Source organism: Alligator mississippiensis, chromosome 15 (genome assembly GCF_030867095.1).
Source record: "Alligator mississippiensis isolate rAllMis1 chromosome 15, rAllMis1, whole genome shotgun sequence".
Lineage (NCBI taxonomy): Eukaryota > Metazoa > Chordata > Crocodylia > Alligatoridae > Alligator > Alligator mississippiensis.
The window spans coordinates 17416209-17431507 of record NC_081838.1 but is presented as its reverse complement, the minus strand read 5'-3'; the positions used below and the strand labels follow the sequence as shown (position 1 = coordinate 17431507).

At 50.3% G+C, this 15299-nt stretch overlaps 1 protein-coding gene across 3 annotated transcripts; it reads right to left on the bottom strand.

The window, feature by feature from the left end:
* Positions 1–1181: 1181 nt before the first annotated feature.
* SLC25A44 (solute carrier family 25 member 44) lies at positions 1182–14572 on the bottom strand. Of its 3 annotated transcripts, none has more exons than XM_059718858.1 (5): positions 14422–14572; positions 8538–8657; positions 7286–7913; positions 6667–6789; positions 1182–5670 (listed from the first exon to the last, which is right to left on the bottom strand). In XM_059718858.1, the coding sequence occupies exons 3-5, from the start codon at positions 7905–7907 to the stop codon at positions 5420–5422; spliced, it is 996 nt and encodes a 331-aa protein (XP_059574841.1). In that variant the 5' UTR covers positions 7908–7913; positions 8538–8657; positions 14422–14572; the 3' UTR covers positions 1182–5419. The 3 variants fall into 3 exon arrangements, with proteins under 3 accessions (XP_059574841.1, XP_019340374.1, XP_006266531.1); XM_019484829.2 differs by lacking the exon at positions 14422–14572 and adding an exon at positions 13660–13856; XM_006266469.4 differs by lacking the exon at positions 14422–14572 and adding an exon at positions 13660–13850 and having other exon boundaries at positions 6667–6794.
* Between the last annotated feature and the right edge of the window lie 727 nt (positions 14573–15299).

The window sequence follows — 15299 nt, the reverse complement described above, 5'->3', positions numbered from 1 at the left end:
GGTTCTCATTCCCTTCCCCCCCTCGTGTCTCATCCTTTGCCTACAGTTACATTCATCCCCACCTCACCAACCCACCTGTCTCTCACCTGCAGATCACCTCGATTTACATTAACTGACTGGCTTTCCTGCATCCACTGGCCTCTGCCTGCTTTACCACAAGATATATTTGCATACTTATTTGCATATTTTTCAGTATATAATAGTTTTTCAGCAAATATGATAATTTTGAGCTTCCAATACAATAATTTCATATTTAAGACCTGGCAATACTTAGCTTTTCCCTTGGATGTCCTGCCTCCAGTACTGCTGCAGCAGGCCATGACAACAGCATCAAGATGATCTCCCCTGCAGGCCCCCCACAAATGTGCTCCTTGATGATCCTCTCCAAGAGCTTCCCGAGCACCGCGAGGCTTACAAGCCTATAATTACTTGATATATAATGTGATATAATACTATATCACATATACACTCACTATAGTATATATCATATTATACACATGCACACCTTACTTAGCTAGTCGATAAGGGTGCATGTCTACCCTGCCTTCTGTCTTGATATTGTCATAATCCACCAGGACTGTGCTAGAAGCAGGAAATTCAAAGTGAAGGCTCCTCTATCTCTTGGGAGAGTACAGGAAGCCTGTGCGCTATGCTGTGTGTGTGTGTGTGTGTATTTCTGGATGTAATCTTATTTATTTGCTCTGCAAGGGATGTGTATCTACCCTGCCTTCTGACTTGATGATACATTCAGAGCACAAGCTTTCCTGAACCCAAGTTCACTTCCTCAGATGCTGGGAAAAAACAGCCTACAGCAGAGTGTGAAGTGGAAGGAGCAGTTAGAACGCAAGGCCATGGGCTGTCTCTGCAAAGATGGGAAGCAACGTGAAGCAGGTACCATTCTAGGTGACAATCTGACTGAAACCATCAGGCGAGAAGGAAATATTGTCCCAGTATTTAAGACAACACTAGGTTTATACTCAAGAGTGTAAAGCTAAATTCAGTGGAGCTTTATACTAGCCTAAGACACTGAAGTCATCAGGCCACCTTCCACTTCTCATACATTTTTTCTTCTGCTATAAGCATGAAATACTTTGTTACACCAAATAAGACTGGATCAAGTTGCCTTGCAAGCATGCCAACATTTAAAACCACTGAACCAAGCACCATGCATGAAGAGAGGGTGAAATAAATAATAAAAACTTTAATTAGACTTCCAAGACTTGTTACAGTGCAAACAGTGAAACCTGTTTAATATACACAATACATTCACTCAGTATCGAATTGCAGAGCAGGCACCAAGTCATATTGTTCTGTACTCCCACTGCGGTGGACGCAGGCAGGCTAGTCAAGACATAGCTTACAGACCTTTTCCACTCCCCACACCCTGTTCCAAAAAGCCATCTCATGGAGACCCTTGATTCCAGCATCACAATTATTTTGAAACAATGGAAGTGTTGCTAAGACCCATTTCCCAGATTTCATCTTATGCACCAGTATTTAGGTATGAGACAGTTCAGATGGCACCCCCATATTTTCAAAGACAGCAAGATCAGAAGTGTGCCATCCTCTCAGGCCTAAATGCTTATGAAGTTACCTACAGGTGTTTGCACTTGGGGTTAAGACATGCACAGATCTCATCAGGAAACGATTACACCTGCTCACCAGATACCAGAAGGGGAATCATCTACTGCATGTTAAAATCAGCAGTATATCAGAAAGACTGGAGGGAGAGAGGTCACGAGACTAACTTGACAATATCCTATAACAGATAAGCAAACTTCAAGGAAGGCAGGTACCGTACCACCGCAAATGGTCACAGCAGATAAAGAACAGATTTGCTCCAGGGGACATTGGAGCAGAACCAACAAAAAGGAAAGAAACCCAAAACCAACCAATATAAATTAAAGGTGCTTCAATTCCCTTTTGATTTATCTGCCACGACAGCAAAGAATGATCTAGCCATGAGCAGAAGGGCTGATGAATAGAAGACACTGTCTATTCTACTGGGAAATCCCTGGGGTAAACCCCCACCTGAGTCAGATCTTAAAAGACCGAATGAAACAGAATTAGGCTTGGTCATTAAATAAAAGTGATCAATTAAGTCTGAAGGATGTGGGGACGAGAAGGAATAATTTGAGGTGGGTATGAGATTGCAGGAGCTGCCTGTTGGACTCCAGGAAAGAGAGATTAATCAGGTTTTTCTGCAAAGTTATTCTGCCCCTTGTTGGAGTTAAATCCCAGCTAGTTCAACTGGATGGCACTATGGAGGGGCACCACTCACTTGAGATCAAGTCTGTTTCAGAAGAGAGGGTCAAGTCACTTCTGGGTGCTACACATGGCAGTAATGTTTTTTCCAATGTGTTTTAATATTACACACAATCCTTTTTTGCTGCGTCACAGTTTCTCGCCTGCTGTGCTGTGGGAAAGCGAAGTCTTCAAAGAAGAAAGTGCACCTGTGAGACCACGGAGATTGGCAAAAGACCCAAGAGGAAGTAGAGCGCTCAGAATTCATATCGTAACTGATGAGGTTCCAAACAAAATGCATCCCTTTAGAGTTTTGGGTTTTAATTATCTAAAGGACTGTGGGTGCTCTCATCTCATTAACCCAAATGTGAGAGTGTCCCTTAAAAATGAAGCAGCTTCTTATCCTTCCTCCTGGCAGGTATGTGTCCCCAGATCCCAGTACCCCATCTCCTCTTGCAGATCAAGGCTTGAGACTGTCCCACAGTTGAACCGTGTGCAGCATCCAAAGACAGGATTAGCACCATCATTGCAGAATCAGCTCTTCTGAAGCAGAGCAGGTTTCAAACACAAATATCTTTTAGCAAGGAGGAAAAAACAAAACAAAACAAAAAAAATCAAACTGAGAAGGGCTCCTGTGAAGCACGTGATGCTTTCAGCAGGTTTGTCCCAGTGGCTCAGGTGTGAAGTCTCTCATTTGAAGAGCCCAGTCCTTTGTAGCGTGTTACCAGCTTCTCTGGCCCAGCTGGAAACAGCTCATCAGCTATTCTATCAAAAAGTGGTAGGGTGTGAAATGTAGTTCCTTACAGCTAAATTCCATCTCTCCTTGATTTCAGTAACAGCTACTGTGGGGGCCTGTGACGGGAGATTTCTGGCCAGTTGGCTCGTGCTTTTCAGTCCCTTTAGGATAAAATTTCTAGCAGCCACAACACACAATGTTCGGTTAGACTAATTCTGCAGCGCACCGTTCAATTATTAGAACAAGGAGAGTTACCAAGAGCAACATAGCTCCTGAGATTTCAAGAGTTACCCATTAGAAACCGCAAGTTACCTGCCTGAGTTAGGAAAACCAGTTTTCCAATGAAGGATGGTTTGTTTCTTTTGGGATGTCATTCCTTTTGCACTTAAAGTGCTGAGGCTGACAAAACATAACAAACAATATTAATCTATATAACCGTTAGGCATACTTCATACTATGTTTGCAAGTATACACACACAGAAGCTCCTTTTCCCCCCCGATACCATCACAAGTCCTGGAGCAGATGAGAAGCCCAAGAAGTCTGAATCTCTTTCTTTTTCCAGGTTCACCATTTCAACCAGGCCCCCTCACCCCAAAAGTTTGTGTGAAAACCCCCTTTGTCCATCCTTTTAAGGGACCGTACACCAGATCAAGGATGGGAGTATGCCGAAGAAGGGAGTTCTACACTTTGTATTCCTGCACAGATCCCACAAGAGGATAGAGGCAAGACAAGATGTTGGACTGTACCAGCTAGTTGCCTCCAGGCACATTTTTTACCTGTAGCATCTCTTCCTGCTCAGTCTTAGTTTGAAAACCAAGTGCATGATGTCTTAGCACCTTTGCAGTGATGGTTTCATCTTCAGATCACACCCCAGGTGACCTGGAACATGGAGATTCAGTGATTTACTCATGTTTTGTGGGGAAGGTGATTTGTGTTGCACCCCAGAGTTGACTGTACTCTCTTCATTGCAGCAGGTGTCAAATAGCAGAGGTTTGGGGCCTGTGAGAAGCCCGCACCATGGGGGCTATAAAGACCAGCAGAGCTCGAGTGAGAGGAGAGCCCATCAGCAGAAGTCAAGACTGAATACTCCATTAAGAGAGTGAGACCTACAACAGGTAGCCAGGTACCAGCCCTAAATAGATACACCAGCCACGTGGAAGCAACTGCTTAGAAGCAACAGACTTGATCTTACCCACCCCTGGTTCTTATGACAAGCTGGGGTCAGCAACGCTTCTGGCTTGGCTTCCACCCTGTCATGAGGCATGAACCTGGAGTAATGTGACCAATGCAGCAGAATCCAATGCAGCAGAATCCAAGGTGGGACTCTGCTTTACAGCTGGATCAAGAGGGAGGGGAGGAGTCCCAGCTTGAAAGAAGTCTCCTCACAGCAAGAGGAAATTCTCCATCCCTTTGATCACCTGCACAGATCTATTTAGTCTCAAGGAGCCAAAACATGCACGTCTATCCAGCCTGCACGGGGTGGGGCAGCAGCACACATCTTCCTCCCATTTTGCTTCAGCTCAATCCAGTCCCAGCCATGCTCAGACGTTCCCACCAGATTCTGGATTGGTTTGTCCCTGAAGATGCTGCAAGGGGGGCAGGGGCAGGGAGACGATGACAACAGCAGCCGTTTCCACAGGACGTAGAATATTTACACTCACAATTTACAAGGCCACAGAAAAACCTGGCAGTCCCTTCAATAAACAAGACTTCCCACTCAGAAATAAAAGAAATATATATATAGCTGATTAAAATCTGCAGTAGGTGTCATAATTGCCATGGGCTATAATGAAAAGCCAACTCAAATGATACTTAACTCTAGTGCGCATCAACAGCTACTAGTCAGACATTTGGAAGAAGAGCGAGGAAGTGAAACTGATTCCAAGAATATACAAAAAAAGAGAAAATTATGTACAGATCTATTCAGAAAGTGGTCGGCACGGCTTCTGAGACCGTGCCAGGCTTCTGCTACACTCCTCCCCCATCTGCTACAGGAAAAATGTGGGTGTCTGGAAAGAGTTTTGCTCATTTTTTATAGAAACAAACTAATAGATTACAGATTTTTCCAATTCCCCTCTATCAAAACCAATGCTATTGGCACACTTTCCAATGGGGGCCCCAGTACAGTTTGCTGGGATTCGCCCTGCTGAGACGTTTGGCAAAGATTAAAATCCACGTAAAGACTAAAACTTTGTCATTGTGTTAAACCCTAGAGTCTTTAATTTAAAAATAGGGGCTCAGAAATGGGTCAGACTTACTCGCACACTTGGGTGCTTGGGAATGAATCATCACAGGCCAAAGATGCTGCATTTTGGAGCCAGAACTCATAGCAGCAGGTTGGATTGGCGGCCGAATCTGAAGAGACAGACGCTTCCATCTTCTGGCGTGAAGCCTGGACAAGCCTGCAATCAAGACCTGGCTGCACCTCCGATGAGCTTTCAACTGTGATAATGGCCCAAAAGACATGGGGTTTGTAAGGTTCCTCCCTCACCGTTTACTACCAGTGTCTTGAGTCCATGAACTCTGGGCGGAGACTCAGCTTCTTCAGTGTTTCGTAGCCTACCACAATGACGATGGTGGAAGGGGTAGCTGAGATGATGCGGGCGGAGAGGCCTTTGGTCAGGCCCCAGGGGCCTTCCTCTGCCATGAGCTGCTTGAACGTGAGGATGATGGAGTTCTTGCCTTCCACCTGCAAAGCCCAGAAGGAGATGGTTAGGAGAAGCCTCTCCAGCAGGATACTCGAGCGGTGTCAGGGACAGCAGCTCCAAGCACAGCTCACTAAGAGGTTACTTTGCAACACCAGTGACACAGTCCTGCCCTGCCCTCACCCCTGCCTCAACATCCAGCTGCTGTTTGGTTTTCATGTGATGCAAAAACAGAGGAACTAGCAAGCCAGAGCAGACTAGCAGGCAATCCGGCCTGGTGTCCTGGCTAAGCCAGCTAGAGGAACCAGGAAGGAACCTAAAAGGCCAGGATGGGGTTTCTCCAAATACTGCATTAGTCCCTGCCTTGGGTTCCCTACTCTCAAGCAACAGCTGGTCACCTAGCTCTCCAGCCTGTGCATCAGTGGAGTTCCCAGCCCCTGGATTTCATGCCCTACCATGACAGGCACTGTCACTGTTCAGACACGCAGGGTGCAGCAGCCAACAAGACTAGTGCACCACGCCTGACCTCCTGTTCCTCCTCCAGATTCACAACTGCCTTCTGCTGCTTGCACTGCAAATATGCCCATCCAGGCCTCGTGCTATGACCCTGTCTGTCCCATAGCTTCTCTTGCTGGGGGGGCCAGGGCTGACACAATGACCCAAGCTTTCCCCTTAGTCTCAGGCTCCTCCATGACCCCCAACCCACTAAGCTGGTTGTTGATCTTTAATCTCATCACCAGGGAAGTATCTGATTAGTCACAGGCAAGACTAAGTCCAGCTGCCTTAAAGGGCCACATTCCCTCAAGCAAACAGCTCCAATGATATACTTATTAGGGAGAGAGGGAGAGTGAGGCATGGAGAGGAAGGCTAAGACCCCCAAATGTGCCACAACCCATGGAAGCACCCAGCACTAAATGTTTGCAGACACTGAGAAGTGATTAAGCGACTCCCCTGAGACAGCAGGGATCAGGGGCAGAGCTGGTACCAGGGCCCACATCACATATTCCCCAGTCCTGCTGCTCTTGAGGCCAGGCCCTCACCTGTACACGAGCCCGGATGACATCCATTGGGTTGGTGAGTGTGGAGGCCGTGGCAGCAGCGAGCGGGCCCGAAATGGCTTGGAGGAGGAGGTGTGGACAGTCTTTTGGAGTCAGGCGTGAGAGCTGTTCTGGGAACAGGAGGCAGAGGGATGTTATGGACACAGGCGTGGCCATGGATGGATCCCTGACTGCTCTGTACCAGCTTCATGTGGCATCTGCACTCCCCACCAGCACCTCTCAAAAAAGCAGGATCACCATCACACAGGGGCTACATGTCCCTCAGCATCCCACGTCCACTCTGTCAGGAAGGTAAGACCCTCTTCATCCAGGGACATGGGGCCTGTGTCCTGCTCCCCTGACCAAGTAGCGAGGATATTAGGAGCTTCTTGCAAAGATCAGCAATAAAGTGACTCTTCCTTTAGCTTCTGCAGCCAATTCCCAACCTTGCACCCTGCAGCAGCCCAGCAGAGGGAATGAACCCTCAACCATGAGATATGCTTGGTGGCTTGCTATACAGAAAACCCTTTCCAGTCAGCAGCTGCAGCTCTGATCTAACTTAGGCCCCAGCATACCATGATGGCCCTCCCCCAGGTCATGGCAAAAATCTTCTTTCACCTACCTGCATAGAAGTGATAGAAGGGCCACCACACAGCGCTGTTGGGAATATAGGTGAGCAGAGAGGCCACATAGCCCCTGTAGAAGCCCCTCAACCCGTCAGCCTTGAAGATCTGCACAATGACCTCCTTGGTCTGGCCAAAGACAAGGGCCCGCTTACAGTCTGAGTTCTGGATACGGAATCTGCCCATCGTCTCGCCTTTACGCTGCATCATGAGGTGCTGAGAGACTATATCGATGGGCACTGTGATGCTCTGAGCCACCAGCGAGGCCGAGCCACCAGCCACCAGTGACTTGACCGTGTTGCTATTGCTGTAGCATGCCACGTACTTGCGGGTGAGCTCGTAGGTGGTCACATAGCACTGGCCCGAAATGAGAGTGAAGGTGTTGACCAGGAAGCCACGGTACAGCCCGGACGCCCCCTCCGTCCGCAAAATCTTGACAAAGGCGTCGAAAGTGCCATTGTAGAGGCTCTTGCCCTTCTGGACCTGCAGGCGCGTGCGGATGAGCGTGAAGGGGTAAACGCTCACCCGGATCATCATGGTCATGCAGATGCCGAACACATAGAACTTCTTCTTGTCCAGATGTTCCCATTCGATGATCTGGATGTTTCGTTTGTCCTGCATGGCTCCCTACAGCAGACAGGGGGAAAATGAATGCCCAGGGGATATGCCACTCCACGACTGCCTCGTGCAGGCCCAGCCCTACCAGGACGATTCAAGCTAGCCAAGGTGCTGAATGAAAGCTACCTTGGAACCAATTACTGCTACAAGCAATGGCAGGGGTGGGTTCAATGGAACGAGGGTTCTAGGCTCTCAGGCAACAAAATGTTGTTTTGAGGATGCCACCATTGGCTAAGAGCCAACCTGCAGGCAAGGTTTTGCATTCAAAGACCAACACAAAGCAGAAGATGGGGACAGGAACATATCGGGCGAGATGTGCAGCTGGTTTACTTGTGCCTCAGGCATAGATGAGTCCACATTATGATTACTCCATCCAAGATGTTGCAGGACCCTGGGGGTAGGTATTGCTGTCTGCCAGGTAACAGGAGCAGGAGCTGAGCCTTGGTTTGATATGCCAGGCACAGGATGGGACCTGCTGGTCATATCACACCAGCTCTCCAGAGCAGGGGAGATGCTTTGGCACATCACTTTACCTCTTTGTGCCAGGATTTCTCCCTCTCACACAGCCTGCCAACTTGTGTGCAGTGCAGTGAGATGTGAGCACAGGGATACAGCACGTGTGCCGACTGTTACCTTCTAGTGAACTTGCAGAGGAGGAGAACCGATGGGCAACCAACGCCGCTTTCTCCTGGTCATTCTGAGCTCCTGGCTGCTGCTGGCCTCCAAGATCCTGCCCTCCAGGTCCCAGGGTGTCTGCAAAGCAAAGGGCAAGACATGCGGTTTCCGAGCACGTCCCCACACAAGTCACACCTGTCTGCTTTCCTTGCCCCTTCCACCTTCCCCTGCCCACAGAGCCTGGAAACACAAGTTCATGGAGAAGTGAAGAGAGGGGGCTGGAAGGAAGAAGACAAGGAGGAAACAAGAGCAGAGATTCAGGTGGGCCTGGAAGGTATGTCTGGGAAGAAAGTGTTAATGGAGATCCCCAGATCAAGGAGCTCCCAGCCTGGAAAAAATGGCTGGCTGTACTTTACAGCTTAGGTGAGCAAAGATCATCAGCCCTTGGGTTACTAGCTAGTCCTCCCTGCCACTAGCACCCTGCAGCAGCTGGCAACCTGTCTGCCTTGGCAGCATGCAGGGGGCAGGTCACCAGGCTCAGAGCTGGGAAGACACTTCACAGGCCATTGGGATCTCTTGCAGCAGGATGAGACAGCTGGCACTGCCAATCCAGCCAAGCCAATCTAGCCCAGATCCCCTCACCTGACAACCATCCTCTTATTACTGCTGCCCTGATTGCCACACCATGCCACAACTGCAGTCCTGCCATCTGGAGCAGGCTGAGCTCTTTGGAGAGGTTGGCTACAACCTTCAATGGGTCCACAGGCAAAGCAAAGAGACTGTTTGCTGAACCTAAAAAGGGCAAAGAGAAGACAGAGGACCAGAGCAGGTCCCTGGAAACTCCACTGTCTCAGTTCCCTCTGCTGGGAGCGGTAAAGTCACTGCCCAGGCAGAACTTGGGGAACACAGGCAGGTACAGATTCAGGCCCTTTTCCCGTAGACACTGGCTCTAAGACTCCAGTTTCTGGGCAGGTGCCAGGAAAGTACGAGATAAAGTGTCTGCAGCAAATTCCCCTCTGCTGCAGGTGTTCCATGCCCCTAATAGACCCAGGCAGGCCATGATCCCAGGGGAGCTCATGCCCCATGCAGCAGATCCAAGAGCAGCTTTGGAATCTGTCCCAGTCAGACAGTAGGACACCCACTCTCTCCCTAAGACACCTTTGCTCTCTCCAGCTCTGGTTTCTTTAGCCAAGCCAGATCCTTCAGTTTGTTTCCTCCTATCAGCAGCAACAGATTTGCATACAATTAAAATGCAACTCTGCTTCAAACCTGCACTGAAGGATGGGAAGGGGCAACCTGCAGAAGGCAGCAGTAGCTTGACAGGAATTCATGAGATGCTGCAGCTCCCGGGGTTCTACTATTACAGCCCCCTTCCATGACAGGGTATTGCTGGTTTTAAGCGTTCCCTCCGTGCCTGGGTATCTGCAGTCTCCAAAACTGAGGTCATGCAACAGTGAAGTGCAAGAACTTGCAAGGGTGTAGGTTGTAGCTGTGTTGGTCTAAAGGCATAGGACACTGCCCACAGCTGAGGATGCTCCATTAGCAGCTCTGGAAGGCATAAGCACATATGCAAGTCCTGTACTAACAAATGCTCTATGATCCCTGAAGTATCCACCCAAGAAGCCTAACAAAGGCTGTGTTAATAATTAAATACTGGAGAAGCCCAAGTTTTTATGATTTGCAGTTACATAAAAGCTTCTTTTGCACAGTTCTAGCTGTATAAAGGTGCCTTAAATCTGTGTAACCATAAAGTCTTGAATACACACAGGGTATGAATCAAGACCAACTAGCTAATCCCCAAGTACCTCCACCTGTGGACTCTCTGGTAAGTGTCAACATGCCCAGTTCTTCGGAAGCAGCTGCCACACTTCAAATCCACACCTTTGCTTAAACCAAACTTCCTTTCAAGCAGAGACAAGCCCTAATTTATGCATTCTTTCAAGCCAGTGCCAAAGCGTAAGAGTCCAGATTTTGCGCTCCAACAGTGCAGCTCAGGTAATTTGGACTCTGAGAGTGAGTTCCCACAGAGAAGGCAACTTATATAATTGCTTCTCCCTTTGGAACTCACCAGAGAGGATTCTGAGATGAGGAAGTACTGGCAAAAAAAGGGCTTTTCTGCTAGGGAAGAAAAATATTTGCTTGCTATTAGCCAACAAAATATTTATCCAGCGTCAGCACAGCGTTAGGAGCTGGTCACAACTTCTGGCAATGGGCAATGAGACCAAAGAGCAGATGGTATCTACAAAATAAGAGTTTAAAGGGGAAGCCCCAACACCTCTTTTACCCAGTGCAAATATAAAACCTTGCCTCAATGTCAGTTACTCTCATAGCCAAACAGAGTAAATAATACAGCAAAAACTAGACCATGAAATCTGTGCCAGGAAAGTTCAGTGTCTGCCTCATTGATGTGGGGACAGTTTGACCGCTATACAGATGGCTGTCACAGGGCAGCCTCTTTTATTGGGCCAGCTGCATAGCTGGGAGAGATTCTAGACCAGGTTTCAGGTGCGAGGTGCCCTTCCTCAGGTCATGGCTACAGACAGCTGTATGGGAAAAGGAATGTGTGATAAGCCCGTGACCCCAGTGGGGTTTTGCTGGGGGTACCTCCAATTTAATGCTCCACAAAAAGAAATCCACAGCTCTACCCAATGCTGTTAGACCCGTGGAACTCTGTCACAGATGAACCCCACACCCCACCAAGTGCCACTCCAATCCCCCTTCCTCTGCCCCATCTGTTGCTCTGGATTCTACTCTCAGTCCTGTACTCCCTGCCTGATCTGCTGCTCTGCTTCCCTCCTTGTGCTCCCTGCCTGATCTGCTGCTCTGCTTTCTGGTTCCTGCCCTATCTGCCACCACGCTCTCTGATCTCTCCCCAGTTTGCTGCAGACCACACACAAAGACTGCCCATGCCAGAGATTGGCCACCCCTGCTATAGCACATGCCATGTTAGGCTTGACAGGCACGCGTGTGCATGCCCCCACCCAGAAGGGAACACATCCATGCAAGCAAACCAGATCTGTCCACAGCATTAAAAAGCGCACACACCCCAGGAAGCCTGTCCACCAGTTTAAGTTCTCTAATGTTTTGTTTTTACAAAGAAACCACAAGCTATTTGGCAGAAGTGACTGCTACTTCCTTTATCTCTTATTAATAAGCACCTCCATTCAGGACCAAAATCTAGCAGGCAGTGCTGTTTTAATCCCATGGCCCACAGGCAAAGGAAGCACAGCTCTGGCAAGGGACTCAGGTCTGGGGGAGGAGGGAAGAGAAGGAACGCATCACCAGTTATGCCCCAATTTTAACACAAACTACAGGTGAAATCCTAGCTAACACAAGGGTATCTTTTCCAGGATTAAGATTGTATCTAGCACTTAGAGGGCCCTACTCAATGGAATCATCTCACCAAACATCTCCCCAACCAGACATCCCCTTTCCAACTTCTACACTTCTCCCAAAAAAGGCAAAAATAATTGCCAAATGATCCTGCCCAGGCCCTTCAGATCCCAGGGTAGGACATGGAAAGTCTACACTCATATGCTCTCGGCTGCCTTTCCCCAAGATCTCTGGGGGCTGGGAAGCCAAAAGGCATACTTTACAGCTGCACAGAAATTAGGCTGGTGTTTATAATGGTATTTTAGAGACCTCCCACCCCTTGCTGAGAACAGAAGGAAACATAATTCTGCCTTGTGTTTACAAGCACATGTCAGGGAGCAGGACTCCTGGGTTCCTGCTCCTGGCTCTGTTGCAGCCCTGCTGTGTGGCCCCAGACAAGTCATTTCACCTCTCTGTGCCTCAGTTTCTCCAGACCTTTCTTACCTACCAGGAAGAGTGTGATGGCAAAGCATGAAGGGGACCTCAGAGGGCAAACACAGGGCTTTTTCTTTGGAAACCCCAACCCAAACTTTGCTGCATTTCCTGGGAGGAAAGGACGCCTGTCTCAGGGTAACCCCAGTACTGCTAAACTCTCCTTTGAGTGCTTGGACACTGGCTGCAAACACCTTGCTACGAACTGAAGAGGCCAGAGCAGGCTTCCCATCTCGTCTCAAACAGTCGGGAGGGACAACCTGTTCCCCTTCAGCGCAGGCCGGCCCATCCCTGCGGCAAGCTCGTTCTGCTGCTGCTGTATTGAAATGCCACTCTTTGGCCAATGGCTTTTGTCTGCTCTCAGTTTGGGGAGCTTTTCTGTGCAGCATACTAATGCCTGGACTCAAAGACCTGGGAGGCATCCAGAAATGGGCCGAGCCAGGATCCGTGCCGCTCCATGCACTGCCGCCTGCGAGGTCTCTCCCAGGCAGGAAAGCCAGGGGACCCAGCAGCAAATCGAGCAAGTCACTCTTTAACTCATCCCAGCACCGCACTAAATGTACCCAGGGCTGGGGAGATGGGGCCTCTGCCAGCCCCAGCTGCTGCATGCTTTTCAACCCCTTTTATCCATGGGTCCAAAGCAGCTTTGAGGGCATGAAATCCAGATGGGTCTGTGACCGAAACAGAGCTGGCAGGTTTTGGCCGGAGGGGTTTGCTGTAGGTGCCACCTTCGGATGCATCCAAAGCAACCTCCTCGCTTGCTGCTCCTTTCTATCACCCCAGCAGCCACGCTCCCATCAACCCTCTCCTCCCCCCCCGCCCCCACAATTACCCCCAGGCCTCTCTCTCAACTGCCCCTCCTGCCCCTGCACCCCCCCAAGCCCTTCTCTTCAGATGCACCCTCCACTTTCCCCTCCGACCACCTCCCCCCAGCAGTGCCCCACAAATACCTCCCTCCCCAAGCTGCCCCCCCAGCCAGGCAGCTCCAGCTGAGCCTCCCCAGCTCCTCCCCAGCCCCCCAGGGGAGCCCTGCCATTAAAGCCTCTCCTTGGGGCTGCCCCACCCACCTCCCCGGCACCATCCTCAAGCTGGGTCCAGACCCCAGACCCCCTCCCTGCCCCCCAGCTGGACCCCCAGACCCCCATCTCTCCCCCCCTGCCCCAGCTGGACTCCAGCACCCCGCTCCATAACACCGCCCCCCCCAGCTGGACCCCCAGGCTCCTCCCACCCCAGAGACAGACCCCAACCGCCCCCCGGACCCCCGCCCCCCACAGCTAGGCCCCAAAGCCTTTCCCCCAGCTGGATCTCAGCCCACAGGCCCCCTCCCCGCACTCACCTGGGGCGGGCGCCCGCCGGCCCCCACGCCTCCCCCCGCCCCATGGCGGCGTCCCCACACGCCCGGGCCAGGCTTCCAGGCGGAAGTGAGCGCGCGAGGGCGGGGCTCGGCCGTTCGGCCAATCAGCATCGCGGCGTCGCCCTCATGTTCAGCGCGGGCAGAAGCTCGCGCCGGCCAGGGCGCCGCGCGCTTCCTCACCACAGCAAAGATGGCGATCAAAGGCTCCGCCCTAGACAAAGATGGCTCCTCGGGGGAGGGGGGAGGTTTGACCGAATGGAGCATGCGCAGACACCGCGGTCCCTCCTCGGTGTTACATCATCGGCTTGAAGGGCCAGCCTGAGTTCATGGCTCTTAAAGGCCCAGAACCATATCAAGACTCTTAAAGGGCCAGAAGCCTAATTACCTTGCCTTATTGTCCCATGACCCCTTCCCAAGACCTCAGCTGTGATCTCATGCTCTCCTCGTGGGATCCCTGTCCAGTTTTCCCACCAGTTCCCAAGACCACTGCAACTGCAGTTCAATTGCCCCGTGCCTCGGTTTCTCCATCTATCAAAGGGGAACAACGGACCCCTTTTTTTGTATTACGCAGCAGCACTGCACATGAGACTTCAGCATTGCTGCAGGGGTGTGGGTTGTTGCCGGGTTCCCGGAAATGCACACACCAACTGCAGAGGCTTCCTGAAACCCGAAAGCTTGCTAAGAAAATTTTTGTCCAACTATTTAAGTTGGTCTAATAAAAGATATCGGATTCACCCAAAGAACCTTGTTTGCCTTCAGTGCTGGTAAACTCTTCCTTCTCTTTCAGCAGGGGCTTCTCTTCCCCTCTTCTCGCACGCTGTTGCTGTTAAAAGGCCTCCACCCCAGAGCCAGCTGCTTTTCCCACAGGTTGGAAAGTAATAAAACAGCCTGTGCGTCGAGCTCCTTTGCAATGAACAGTGCTCAGTTAATAGAGTTATCTCCCTTGCCCTGCTCCTTTGCACCAGGGCAAATCTGCAGCAGCATTTTATGTCTTTTTGGAGCAATGTCCATGACCACCCCCCAAGGTGGAGAAATCAGGCCTTTTCCTCTCCTAGTGTCGGCAGGCTCCTAAAATAGCAATTAAAGCAGCTGCACAACAGCATCACATTCTCTTTTTAATAAAAATAAAATGTACAAAAGATGAGGAAGATTTACATCTTGGTTTTTTTTCTCTCTGTTTTATAAAATCAGGTTAAACACAATCACATAAGCAGCCAAGGGCCAAGTTGCCTACTGTGGCTAATCAGCCCAGCTCTGGGGGGTGTGAACCTGCAGAGCTGGGCTGATTTACCCCAGGTGGGCTCCAGGGCTCTGGCACCGGGGAAGTAGCACATGGTACAGAGACAGGGATTTGCAAGGCAGAGAGGCAGGGCTGAGCTGGGGGTTGGTTTTCCCAGGTAAGTAAGATTTCAGGCACTCCAGAGAAGTCGGCTGTGGATTGCAGGGGAACTGGGACACGAGGTTACACACACAGACCACGTGTTCACGGCACTAAGGCATGTGGATCTTGGCGTCAAATCCCTAACGGAGACCAGCCACCGGCGCTTGGGAAGAAGCCACGCTCAAATCTGGGCCCCCTCTTCTGTGACAGCTACTGGAGTTTTACCACCTGAGAGAGCAAG